Below are 13,887 nucleotides of genomic sequence, written 5' to 3'. Positions count from 1 at the left end.
CATCACTCTCCGTGCGTCATCACAACCGGTCTCTGTCATTCAGAAATCTTTCATTAACCGGTGTCACCCACCTTGCCAGCTGTTAAACTGTACGAGAATACAGTGTGTGTGGAAATGCTCAAAGACTCTGACTATTTTTTGGTTATGCAAGTGTACTTTCAGTCTTCAGGAGTCCGTACCGTCATCGTTCCTCTCAACAGTTCAGCCAGACTTTTACTTTTCCATACTTAACCCCCCCCCCCCAAAAAAAAACTCAGTGAAGGAATGTTCGTGTGTTGCAGATGTTTAAAGTGTTTTTGATCCCAGAGATAAAAGTAAAGGTGATGTCTAGTTTTATTTAAAAATCTGTGTAACACTTTTGATTACAGCCAAGAAATAACTCTATAGCCTAAAATACACGTTCATGTTTTTGACCAGAAACAGTCGTGTTCTTAATGAAAAAGCGTCTTCTTTTACACATCTCCACATCTCCAAGACTTGCACCATCATAAATGAGTTTTATTACACACATTTTAAACACACTTGTATCTTTGTAGAAGCTCGTTCTTGAACTCACATTTGTTATTATCACATCTGGAATGACACTCTCTTTTTAAGTCCAACTTCCTTTTATATTTCAAGGAGGTTCATGCCTCCAGTTTAGGGTTGTGGGGAACCTCGGGCTATCATAGGGCACAAAGGTACACCCTGGACAGGTCACCAGTCTCTTGCAGAGCATGATTTAAAATATAAATTACATTTTATGGGTGGTGAACAAGGTACACAATTCTTCACGGGCTTTGTCTTTTCCCCATCAGCAAAATGAAAGCAGCTGCCTTCTATATTTAAAAACTTTGGTGCAGGAATCACACCCTAACATCCAGTAACAGTACATCTGCAGCAATAACACAGTAGCCTGTAGTTACTAAGTAAGTACTTTACTTACACTGTGAGTTATTTCTAAATATCTGCTATTACCCACCCTGCACCAGCTTTCTTTTTTTCTTCTTCTTTCCTGCTCATTAACTACACACTAATTTTACGGATACCTCCTAAAAAATAATTAGACTGTAATTGCTCCAAGCTGTGGCTTCAAATATTAACACCATTACCACTAACAGGACTAATCCTCCTGCACGTTTAAACATAACACACTGCATTATGAAAGCGTGATGAGCAACAAACGCACCTATAGCTGACATATGCGGCATACAGTATAGTCTATAAGACCCTCGGTCCATCTGTTGCACACTCAGTCGATACTCATTTGTTAATGTCTGAGCAGCGAGAGACGATTGTAATTTATAAAGCATTGCCATTTCAACGGGGATTGTGATTATTCAGTGCTTGTGCATTTTCCCCTTTTTTCAATTAAGCTATGATGAAGAGATGAGACAGAAACAAGCACACACATACACACATTTAGGTACACATGGATAAACACGGTACATTGATTTTTTTTGTTGGGGTGGGGGATTGATTCTTTTCTTCCCACTGTGGACAAATCCAGGTTTAGCCAGTTGGAGTATTTGTTGTTTTTCAAACTGGTTTCAGATATGAAGGCTTTACCCGAGGCTGCTGCCTGTTTTAAGTGAGAGATTTTAAGCCGAAGTAAACATTTGAGCAGTTAAAGTGCAGCTTGTGCGTTCAATCAATGATGAGACTTTCAGCTCACAATGCCTCATCTTTTCTTTTTTCTTTTTCTTTTTCTTACCTGCTGGTATATCCGGCGAGCACGTCTACTTCATCTTGCCAAAAGCAAAAATCGCAAGCAGACCTCTGAACTCCCCAAGAGTGCATTTAAATCAGCGAAAGGTACGGCGTGACATAAATAGGCATATCTATTTTGCTTGCACAATAAATTGAAAAGCAAAGGTCACAGATGGATTTTCTTTAAAATTGAAAAACAATTTTCGCCGCAATTTTAGCAAAAATCACAACATTTAGGCAGATTATGTGTCATTACTGCATATGCATGACTGTCTGGCGCTGACAAACCACTTTGTGATAAGCATTTAACGCAACAATAGCTTTGTAATTATGTTATGCATTAAAAACAAGCCTGCGAGACACCCGTGCTGTTGATTTGTGTGTATTTGCATCCTGTTAGGCCCTATCGTGCTATCTGCTGGAAAAGTAATTACCTGTCTGCGCCGCCCATGCAGTGAGGTGGGCTGCTGAGTTTGAAAGAAACTGAAATCAATATCTCTGCACTGGAAGACACATTTCCTGTCATGGAGGCAACAAACCTGACTCTAGCATTCATACCAATGTTGGCATTTACAGTGACATTCACCTTAATTGCATATCAAGAGATTTTCTCTCCTGTGCTTATGACTTTGACAAAACCAGCTCCAGGATTTCAATCATGGAAGCTGTTAAATGCAACACCGCTGACATTACTCTGTGACTAATGTGAAATGCTTGGCATGCATAGCAGGCGAATTTGAAGATCGAAGCCGCTACTTTGCGTGTCGTGTGTCATGTTCTCAAGGCAACTGTTCTTTTTTTTGTTGTAAGCTAAAGGGGGAGAAAAAGGGGAGATGACAATGTGAAATAAAGGTGATAGATTCTGTCATCAGGCTGATGAAGCTCCTTATACCAAGTGTGCTGCAGTAGTCTGCTGTCCTCCCACACACACAACTAACCTCAGGCTCACACCTGAAATGCAGATTGAAGAGCAAAAAAGGAGGAAAAAAACCCATCAGTGGCTGTGGTCAGAAATACAAGAGTCATCACTGCGTCCTCCTGCAACCATCCTGTGTGACATACAGCACCTGCGATGATGTGAGCAAGGAAGCATCCATCACTTCATTACCGCTTGGCATAAATTTTACATGAGCTCCTAGTGTTCAGCGCCAAGTGACAATTCTGTGATTCACTCAAAGCTGACAGATCCTTTTGTATTTAATTGTGCCCAATCAGTTCCATGAAACCGATACAGTAATGCATTCACAGCCGACAGAATAAGGCAGTATCTTTGCTCAGTGACGCACAAAAGAAAGTCATTAAAAAGTGATTTTTTAGTGTTATTCTAATTGGGACGATGAAGTGTGGCTGCAGGAATTTTAAATGACTTCGGGGTGTCTGTTTAAAGAAGGCTTTTACTCAATCCACACAAGGAGCATTTAAAAAAGACAGGTTTAAAGCCATGCCAACTGTTCACTATACTTTGATTGAAATGCTGAAGCAGTCTAGCAGAAGCAAGCCGCTATAGGCACTGCAATATTAAGTTCAATATGTAACATAGTCACCACCTTTATGACTTGCTTTGTTGTTGTGACGGGTCCTAGACGTTAACCACATCATTGGGCAAACTCTTAAAAAGTTCAGGAGTTACTAAAGTTTGTACAGTTTATGGCTTTTTGGTAATGTCGTGGTGGCACTGAAGGAAAAGTCAAGGGCTCACACGAGTCGTTCCTCTCCTCGAGAGATTCCTCCGGATAAGTGAAAACTGCGACCTGGTGGAGGGAAAAAAGGAGAGGACAGGGCAAAAACAGCTGGATTAAAGAGATGGGGGGGGGGGGGGGCAAGGAATGTTTTTATGGTAATCCAGCTCCTATTTGCTCAAATATTTCAGCCCGGACCAAAAATGGCCCAGACAGTATCATCCGTTAAGCCGTACTTTAATGTGATACATATTTCTTTTCATCCAATGTTCAATATTTGAGCAGGCACACACACACACACACACACTCACACACACACAAAAGAACAAACCCACAGATCAAAAAAATGGAAATTATATTACATGTCGCAGAACTTATTTTAAATTTTGAAAAGCTTGTTGCTCAGCAGCACCTGTGCACCACCCACATGGCGCATTTGATCATTTCTGAAACCCGGTGGGTTTAAAAGTAATAAGGCAAAGCCACAGGCAGATTGCGTGATGTTCAAGTGGTATAATGGTCGAGGCTTTTATTGGGCTCCATTCGTGGTTCTATCTGCAATTGCTGTAATGAAGACAGACCTAATTATCTCAGCAGACAGAACTCCACTATGAACAGGACTCTAATTATGGCCTAAATGCTGTTCTCTTACTGTTCAGAGTCATACTCGGGGGGTTATAAGAGGGTTGGCTGTGGCCGTCTTCACACACACACGTGCACACACACACACCTTGGGGGCTCAGTGTGCTCAGCTGTTCTGATGTGCTTCTGTGCAGGCATCATGGTGTAGCGGCAGGGATTATCTAACATGACAACGCACTCTCTTCCCGTCTTTGACTGGTGACAGCTTACCCAGTCATCTGATTAATTAATTACAACTCCACGTGTCATTAGACCAGTATTGTTATTTATGGTCTCAAACACTTTGCACCAATAGTTTACAAGAAGATCCTATTGAAATTCTAAACCCCCATGGGATGAAAAAAAAGACAATAGATGAAGTAATGTCTGAACACAAATGTTAGGGGCAGCAGGGTTACTTACAGATAGATTATTCCATCAGTGGTACCATTTGGAGCCCATTTATTTTGAATCTATGAATGTAAAATAACTGCAGATTTATCTGGTCTTGTAGATTGTCTCAAGGCTGCAGAGCAGATAAATTGAATGCCGTGTTTCTAAATTCACACCGAGGGGGAGGCTAAGCGGCTTGTGCAGTGACCTTGATTGTAGCTATTGAACCTCCAAGTAAGGAGACCGAACAGATAAGAGTGGCGTTATTTGGCACACAAAGGAAGACAATCCAGTGATGCAGCCGTGGCGTCAGCTAATGAGCAGAGTCAACATGCAATCACAGAGCCCAGTGAGGTATGAGTTAGGAAACTGGAATGAGTGATAAAGCAAAGGGCAAAGTTTCCCCTCAGTAACAGGTATAGTGAAGAACGTCTGCACAATCTGTTATTTCCGAAGGCAGCTTATATGACTCTGCATTCGCTCACTGCAATTTGGAATAGTAATGCAATTTTAAAGTGGTCTCCAGAGGACAGAATACATTTTGCTAAATCCCTCTAAAACGAAGATGAAATGCAGGCGGGGTGGATTTGAAAAGATCATTTCTCGCTGAAACTCTGAGAAATCTGTAAATATCAACGACAAACTGAAGACGAGAGAACGCACTGTGCGCTGTGATGTAGAAGAATTCGTGTTGTGTGCAATGGAAAGAAAAGGAAAAAATCCAGATGCTTTTAGGGCTTCAATCACCCCCAGAGATCAACATTATGGCCTTAAACTACAGCGATGAGACAGTCAAGGTCACTCAGAATACTAATGATCACCAGAAACTCATCCTCTGCCAAAGTGTAGGCTTACTTTAAAGAGTATTACTGATGCTGCGAGCGATAAGAATATGCATTTGATTTACTGCTCATGATAAAAGTGCTTTATTTATTTATTTTTTTGTCATCCTGCAGACATTTAATAACTGACTGTAGAGCCCATGACTCTAGCAAGACCTTCGATGAGTCAGGTAGCATCTCAGTTCCGCCTAAATCTGCGTGGCATTTCCGTTTCATACAAGGAGCTAGTATGAAAAACACAAATTAAAAGAAAAATACAATACACAACCACAGAAGCTTTAATTAGTCATTTCAGCTGGATTGAGCGTTTTTGCTTATTACACGGTCAGTCACTCACAGACTAGGTTATTGATGTGCGTAACCAGGGAGGTGGCAATAAAGTGGCAGAGGTGACTTTGTATACAAACACCTGGAGTCCATCCATATCTGAAGTAGACAAATATGTAACAATTATCACTCAAGGATTAAGAGACTCGTTAACGTGTCCTTTTTGAAGAGAAGCTGTTGATCTGGTTAATTGTTTTTAGACATCATGTAACTGTCTTTTTTTTTCCTGTTTTAATGCAGATTTATGAAAATAAATACAGGTCATGAGATTGTATTTCAGTGATTAAAACGGCCTTCAGAGGGAGAGGGTTAGTCTTAGCTTCTTCTGTTACATGAAATGGTATCAAAATCTGCAGTCTCGTCAGAAACGTTATCTTCTGTAAGCACAGTGTGATTACAAAGACAGAACAGAACACCCCAGGAAATGAACATCCGCACAAAGAAATGAATCTCGACACCGCAGGGTCATGTCTGTGACTCGCAGTGACCCGGTCATTTTAATAAGACTCAACCGCGCCCTCTGGTGGCAGACACGGCGCGGTGCAAATCTTCCTTTTTATTGTAAAACGGTTAATTGCGCTAAAGCACATCTGAAAACTTTCCTTTTTGTGATTTAGCTTAACGTTATTTTTCATCTCGCACAGTACAGGCAACGTTTAAATTAAAATTACGCTTTAAATCGAAGTTTCTGGAAGTTAATAATGACGCTTCAGATTGCGCAGGCGCAGAATGTATACGTACTGAAAACACGGAAGGTCCAACACCATATTCCCAAACAGAGGCTTCTACGCTGTAAGCTCTTTATAAAACGTCGTCACAGCGGCCCTAGAATAAGCCAAGTGCAGTATTGTTTTATTTTGGCAGTTGCGGTTTAAGAGTGATGCCTGTCGAGTAGTAAACCTTTGTGTAGTTGAGCCTTTTCTGCCTCATATGAAAGCAAACCGCTGAAGAAGATGCCTGCTCGTAATGTTGTGTCCAACGGGATCCCTAACAGCAAAGTTAGGTATTCCAGGTTAGCCACTGACGACGACGGCTACATTGATTTACAGGTAAAACAGAAGGTGTAACGCTAGGATACGTTACCATTGCTAGTATTTTTAGATAATAGACTAAAGTTAGTGCACTGGTTTCGACCACAACAGTATGAATATAGAGGGGTACTGCAGCAATAGATGGCCGCTGTCATTTCCGAGCTAAGGTAGCCCTGTAGATGTCATTGGGGTTGTTTGGGGGGGGGGACGGGACCTATGATATTAATTTCTGTATCCTCTTGATGTTCTCATCAAAGTTTGGTGAATGTTCACAAGAAGTACTGCATAACCAACACTTTTAAAGGACTGTGCAAATGTCTTGAGTCACCCTGCTTTCAAGGAGTCAGACTTGGCATTTTTTTTAAGTGGTTCTAAACAATACATAGACTGAAACAAAAAGACTGCTGGCTTATTTGTTTCCGAGGGTATTTAAAAGTAGAATGGGAGGCAGAGCCTTGCAGTTTCAGGCCCCTCTTCTATGGAACGAGCTCCCAGTTTGGAAGTATTTCTTGTTCTCTCACCTGTTTTCACTCAATATGTATTTATACACCACTCTATTCAATCATGAATTATTATTAATCTCCGGATCTCTTCCACAGTGTATTATATCTTTTGTCCTGGCTTCCTCCCCTCAATCCCAACCAGTCACAGGAGATGGTTGCCCCTCCCTGACCCTGATTCTTTCAACGTTTTCTTCCTGTTAATAGGGAGATTTTCCTTCCCACTGTTGCCAAGTGCTTGCTCATAGGGGGCCGTTTAATTGTTGGGGTATTCTCTGTATTATTCTAGGGTCTTTACCTTAAAATATAAAGCCCCTTGAGGCGTCTGCTGTTTTGATTTGAAACTATAAGAATTTCACTCTCAGAAAGTTGAGTTGAATCAAACAGTAGTTCTCCAGGCTTTCTGAAGGTCTTTCAAAAACATTCTTTGGAAACTGGCTGCTTTTTTACTCATTTAAGGTCCAGTCCTTGTACCGGAACATTTTGTGAGAAATGTCTTTTTGTTTTTTCAGCTACTTTCAGCTGTGAATAAAGGAAGCATTAAAAACGGCACCTAACTCAGTGTCGTGTCTACACATAACAGGCAACTTAGCAAATTTTAAATCGTGTCTTTGGGTACTTTGTTATGAGCAGGCTGTCACAAAAGCACCTAACTTTATTCCTTTTCTTTAGTTGAATCTGTGAAAATGCCAAAGATATCACAGTTTGACAGACACTAAATAGCATTTTAGGGCCTTCATTTCAGCTAATGGTGTTGGGAATCTTGTCACAATTAAATCATGAACACAAAAAAGTATGATCAGATTTTGATCCACCATGCAATGCCCTCTAGTAGGGCTAGATGACAGCTTCAAAATTACCATCACAATATTGCAAGAAAATTTACTGTAATGTAAATGCATGCTTTTGCTACACAAGTGATATTGCACTAGTGTAATTGTAAAAAATTATAGACGTATTATCGCGGACAATATGATATGGTACAGCCCTACCTTCTGGAAATCGTTGGCAACAGCTTCATTTTTCAGTCGGGCAGAGATCCCAAAAACACTGCCAGTGCAGTCAAAGCATACCTGGATAAAAAACACACACAATAGAACACTGTCAGTCATGGATTGGCCTCCTCAGAGCCTGGAAATCAACATTATTGAAGCAGTGTGGGATCAGACAGAGAACAAAACAAAAGGCAGCCAGCATACAAAAAAGAGCTTTCAATGTCCTTCAAGAAACCTGAGGAACTATTCCTACTTAAAGAAATGACAAGAAAGCTGCCAAAGAGACTGTATTGGAGAACAGAAGTGTTTATAACTGCCAAGCTCAACAGAATTGTACAAACTGTTCTTCTATATACTGTATTTCCATGTGTTTTTGAATGTGTCAATAAATTGCTGCACCTATTTGCCATTTTCCCAGCAAAATACTAAAAGAAAAATTAGGGGTAGCTTGAGATGTTTGCACAGTACTGTACATCCATGTTTTTATGAGAATAGGGCAATTTATTTAAAGCTGATTCGATGGAAAACATCTCTCTAGTCTGCCGATTTTGGCACAGAAGAGGAAAAACGGACACTTCCAAGAAGGCCTCGTGTTTCACAGAAATGTTTTTGAAATGAAATATTTCCCCTCTACAGTTCAAGAAGAGCCCACCCAAGGTCCCATATAAAGCCATCGCACTAGCCACGATCCTTTTCCTAATCGGCTCGTTGTTGATCATCATCGGTGCTCTTCTCTTGGCTGGCTACTTTGGCGTCACTGTAAGTAATCTTCTAGGTCACACTTTTTCTTGTTACATCCTTTTACAGGTCATACAATGTCATCGTGTTAAGAGAATAAATGTTTTCTTTCTTTTAGCACACAGACCGGACCGTGCCTGTCCTCATCATCGGGATCCTTGTCTTCCTGCCTGGATTTTACCACCTACGGATAGCTTACTATGCATCAAAGGGCTACCCGGGGTACTCTTATGATGACATCCCAGACTTTGATGACTGACCATTGCTAAAGCCCCAGTTCCTGCTGTGCTTACATGTAGTGAATTTAAGGTCGTGATATATTTAAAGAAAATTAGATCCCTTTTTTTTTTTTTTTTCATAATTGTTTTTAAATTACAATATTGTTCTTATAGGTTTTTCTACCTAGGTTCTTAATGCCAGGTTGCTAATAGCAACTGTTTTTTTTTATCTTTGTATTTGTTTTATAGCTTGATAAATGAATAAAAAATATTTTTATTATTTCTTTTAATTTATATAAAACCATTTCAGTTTGTTTATAAAATATTTTACCTTATGTAGTACAACCAATGTGGCCACATATAGTGAGTCTTTTAACTGCTTCATTACAACCAATTTGCCAATATTTCCAAAGTTTTTATTTTGTGTATTCTTTAGGTAGATCCACCAGTTCAGTGGCAGAGAGAATAAATAATTTAATACTAAAGTGGCTGCAACCAACATAACAAATACCTGGTATACCTATTATATACACAATATCACTTCTGTGGCATAATACTTATATTTAATAAAAGGCTAGCGTTGTGTCTTCACAACATCCCGTGTAGTGAAGATTGCCTCGCCCTAGTTAATGCTTCCTCACTGCTCTGAGTTGTTCTTTCCCCGAGGATTTTGTGTGATTAATTCCAATCCTTCGATCTCCATATGGTGCACCTGGCCTGTGAGAGTAAACACTGTCAAACAGTACACAAGCAATTAAGGCCTGACATTCTGCTGACATTTGCCCCTCTAATCTGCGCCATCAACTCATCACTCTCAGCATAATTTGAAAGTGTGCTGGTGAAAGCCAAGACTGCCACCTCGATTCCTCCACCCCCCCAGATAATGTCATATGTAAAACACATTGCTACTAAAGGGTGGACGTCTATATAATCCTTTCAGAAGCCTAGTAACCCGCTGTTTGCCAAAGGGATAATTCGAGGGTAGCTGCTTGTGTTCTCGTTGTTTCTCTTTCCTTGCTATCGAATGAGCCCACCCAACTGTACACTCATCACAAACTACCGGGCCTTAGATCAGATTATGCACTTTAAATCAGCTCAGATTCTTTGTTTTTTAAGTGCTTCCTGTGGTTCCAGGAGGCATTCGCACATAAAACGTCTTACAGAGGACTGAGATTTACTGTGTTTGTCCCGGAAACATTAAAGCTACACTGTTCTGTATTTTTGTACACTCTCAATGCTTTCTATCATATTGTTTTTTATGCTCTCTGAGGTGAGTCTTTTAAAATTACTGCTTTTATGTGAAACCCGTCAAATCTAGTATGGTGATATCACAAGTTAAGCGTGACGAGACAATAGAGTTGTTGAGCAGACACATAATAACAGACACAAAGTAAGTGTACAGTAATACTGCAGGGATATTCAGTAATTTTAACTGTTTATATGCACAGATGAGGCCGTGCTACTCTTGAGTCTTGTCAAAGCAACATCATCACTGCAAAATAGTAATAAAAAGCTAAGTTATCTCAACTATATAGGCTTGTTGATTTGACTCAGAATCATTACACAAGTGTTTAACTGGATCAGTTGTACTGTCTGACCCAGCTGATCCACTGTTGCATCACCCAAAAACAAGAACCTGGCATTAACCTTTATTACTGAAAGGTGATTTAAGTGACTTTAAGTTTAACGTGGTTGTTAATGCCAGACAGCCTTGTCTGAGTATTTCAGAAGCTGTTGATCGGCTGGGAATTTTCCCACACAGCCATCTCTAAGGTTTATAGAGGATGATCATAAAAAGATAAATTATTTAGTGAGCAGCAGTTCTCTGTGTGAAAATCCCTTGTTGATGCTAGAAGGCAGAGATGAATGGCCAGACACTAGCTCAATCAACTGCTCGTTACAAGCATGTGATACAGAAGAGCACATCTGAATACTTTACACAGTGAACCTAGAAGCAATTGGGCTGTAGAAAAGACCACAACAGGCATCACTCCTGTCAGGCGAGAACAGGAAGCTGGGCTACAATTCAGACAGGCTTGCAGACAAAACTGGGCAGCAGAAAACTAAAAATCTTCTCGTATTAATGCTACATTAAATGGGAGGGTCAGGGTTAGGTTGGTGTGAACAACATGAACCCATGATATATAGGTGGTTCATTTTGCTGGTTGTGGTGGTGGTGTGTTAGTGTGGGGAATATTTTTCTGGCACACTTTGGGGCCCTTAGTACAAACTCAGCATTATTTAAATGCCACAGCCTAACTTAGTATTGCTGCTGATCATGTCCATCCCTTTTTGATCGCAGTGTATCGTCTGATGGCTGCTTGCAGCAGAACAATGTGCCACGTCATAAAGCTCCGATCATCCCAAACTGGTTTCTTGGACATGACAATGAGTTCACTGTACACAAATGACCTCCACAGTCAGCAGTTCTCAATCCATTAGAGCTCCTTTGGGATATGGTAGAACAGGAGATTCGCATCATGAGTGCAGTCGTCTGCAGGAATTGTGTGACGCTATCATGTCAATATGTACCAAAATCTCTGAGGAACCGTTTTGAATGTTGAATCTATTCCTTCAAGAATTTCCAATGTTCCTATGTGTTTTTTTTTAATGTCTAAAACCTTTACTTATATTATTTAAAAATGTAGTGAACAGAATTTATGAAGGGGTTTTATATAAAATAAGGAAATGACCTGTTTTGCAGGTATCTTTTGCTTTTTGTACATACTCTGTTTTACATCTCTGGCTTCTGGCATCATTTATTGCAATTTCTTCTCTCCTTTTGGTCTGATCTCTTATAAAAATAATATTAATGTCAATGAGAGTTTTACATTAATAAAAAATGACATATAAAGATTATAATCCAACAAGTCATTTTTAACAGTTTAAATTCCTGCAATCAGTTTTTGGCAGACAATGGTACTAAAATAGTGTGCCTAATAAAGTGACTGGTGAGTGGATGAACCCAGGAACAGCACAGACGTGATTTTGGTAAATTAGATAAGCTCGTCCGTCTGACCAAACTGATCCACTGTAGCATTACTATTAACCAAGGACACACTAAATACTATACTATAAACTATACATATATAATACATGAATGTATATGCAGTAGACTCTAAATTTGGACACAATCATAAATCTTAGACAGTTAATACAGCCATCCGGTGTAACCACGTGATCTGGCACTGGATTGGCTATTTTAAAAAGTAATATAAAGCATACCCAATAATCTTTAACCAGCTGCAGTCACTGTCAGCCACACATGACAGCAGGTTTGAGTATTCTGCTCATTTTAGGAGGCTCAGGATCACAGGAAGCGTTTTTGAGGTATGATAATGAATATATTTGGCAGGAAACTTACTGAAAGCCCCGACTCGAACCTTAAAAGAAGTAACAGTCGTCTCATACTTAAATAGAAACGTTTTAGCCTTTTCTTTTAGCAAGAAAAATCAAAATAAATAGATTTAAGAACACTAAATGACTTTGTGGTTCATTAGCCGGACTAAAGCTCCGCAAACTGTTTAGCTAATGCTAAGTTGGTTTAACTGTAGATACAGATCTTGTTCCCTGCTAATACACTTTTTATTTTATTTTACACACTGTAGTTTTGAGGTTTTTTTTAGTGTGTTGCCTTTTAAGAAAATGAATGTGAGATTTATGGTGATAATAATAACTGGTTCTTGCTACTATGACATTTAGCGGAAAGCTAATTCGTGTTCTTTATTGGAGGTTAAATTGGCATTTTTTTAAAATGTATGTTTATCGATTTCTAAAACATAGTTTTTACTGGCATTCAGATTATCAAACGATTGCCGCTTTTTTTTTTTAAAAATCCCACTGTTAAGAAATTTCTTTCTGGTAAAAAAGTCTGGTCTTCTCAGCAGGCTTGTAACAAGCTATTATAAGATGGCTATAAATTATGTATAACACTGATAAATTTTAGGTGATCTTACTGAAAAGGTTAGGTCAGTGTGCCTGTATTATAACAAAATCACAGCTAATCCCGAACATGAAATGGTAAATATTGTTACAAACTTGTCCGTTTAAGTTAGTTTTGCAGATAGTTGGAACTACTTCCTCGCAGCATGTTTTTTTATGTATACCTGTTAAATGATTTAACAGCCGACTAAAATGTGTCCTTAAGGCTTGCGTTTGCCTTTTGTTAAGACCATCACCAGTTTTTCCCACGGAAAGGCGCTTTTGTCTGAGGCGCTAAAGGACCAATTTCATAAACTAACACAGACACAGTCAGTAAAGTGACGGAAGTGTATTATTTCACCTTCAAAATTAAAGATACGCTTCCTAAACTGGAGTTAAACACTTCTATTATTACTTGATCCAGTATGCCTTTGTAGGAACTGTTTAGTGCTGGCATTATTTTTGTTGTTGTTATTTATAGATTTGTAATTGATTGTAGCTGTGAATAGTAGGTCAAAACTGCTAATACCGCTATGAATCATGTTCAGTGTTTTCCACGCATTCATTGAGCTGGCTTGTTAAATGCTAGATTTGTTATAAGTGTAAACATAAACAGTATAAAATACTGTTTTACAGACACTGAGTGTGACAGGGAAACGACATGCACAATAGTGCTTGGATGCTGAAAAGAAAGAAACTCAATGGACTTAAGCATTTTGGCATTTACACAGTGACATTAGCAAGTTGACATCTTTTATCTTTAAATTCCTGTTCTGATTTTTATTTCTTTACCAATTAAAAAAAAATTAAAACGTCAAAGCTTTAATTTGAAAGTTCTACCAGGAAGCTTCGTCGTTGTGCTCTGTGTGAGTTGACAGCCGTTCAAACGTCGCTGTGGTGGGAGGAGGAGGGAACGATAATAACGGGAGGAGG

The 13,887-nt window shown here is 39.4% G+C and overlaps 1 protein-coding gene across 1 annotated transcript; it reads left to right on the top strand.

The window, feature by feature from the left end:
* Positions 1 to 6,289: 6,289 nt before the first annotated feature.
* On the top strand, positions 6,290 to 10,251 carry tmem230b (transmembrane protein 230b). Its single transcript, XM_063490525.1, has 3 exons — positions 6,290 to 6,600; positions 8,714 to 8,836; positions 8,934 to 10,251. The coding sequence occupies exons 1-3, from the start codon at positions 6,505 to 6,507 to the stop codon at positions 9,072 to 9,074; spliced, it is 360 nt and encodes a 119-aa protein (XP_063346595.1). The 5' UTR covers positions 6,290 to 6,504; the 3' UTR covers positions 9,075 to 10,251.
* The last annotated feature ends 3,636 nt before the right edge of the window (positions 10,252 to 13,887 follow it).

The sequence above is a fragment of the Pelmatolapia mariae genome, linkage group LG12 (genome assembly GCF_036321145.2).
Source record: "Pelmatolapia mariae isolate MD_Pm_ZW linkage group LG12, Pm_UMD_F_2, whole genome shotgun sequence".
NCBI lineage: Eukaryota > Metazoa > Chordata > Actinopteri > Cichliformes > Cichlidae > Pelmatolapia > Pelmatolapia mariae.
This window is presented reverse-complemented; position numbering and strand designations above follow the sequence as displayed.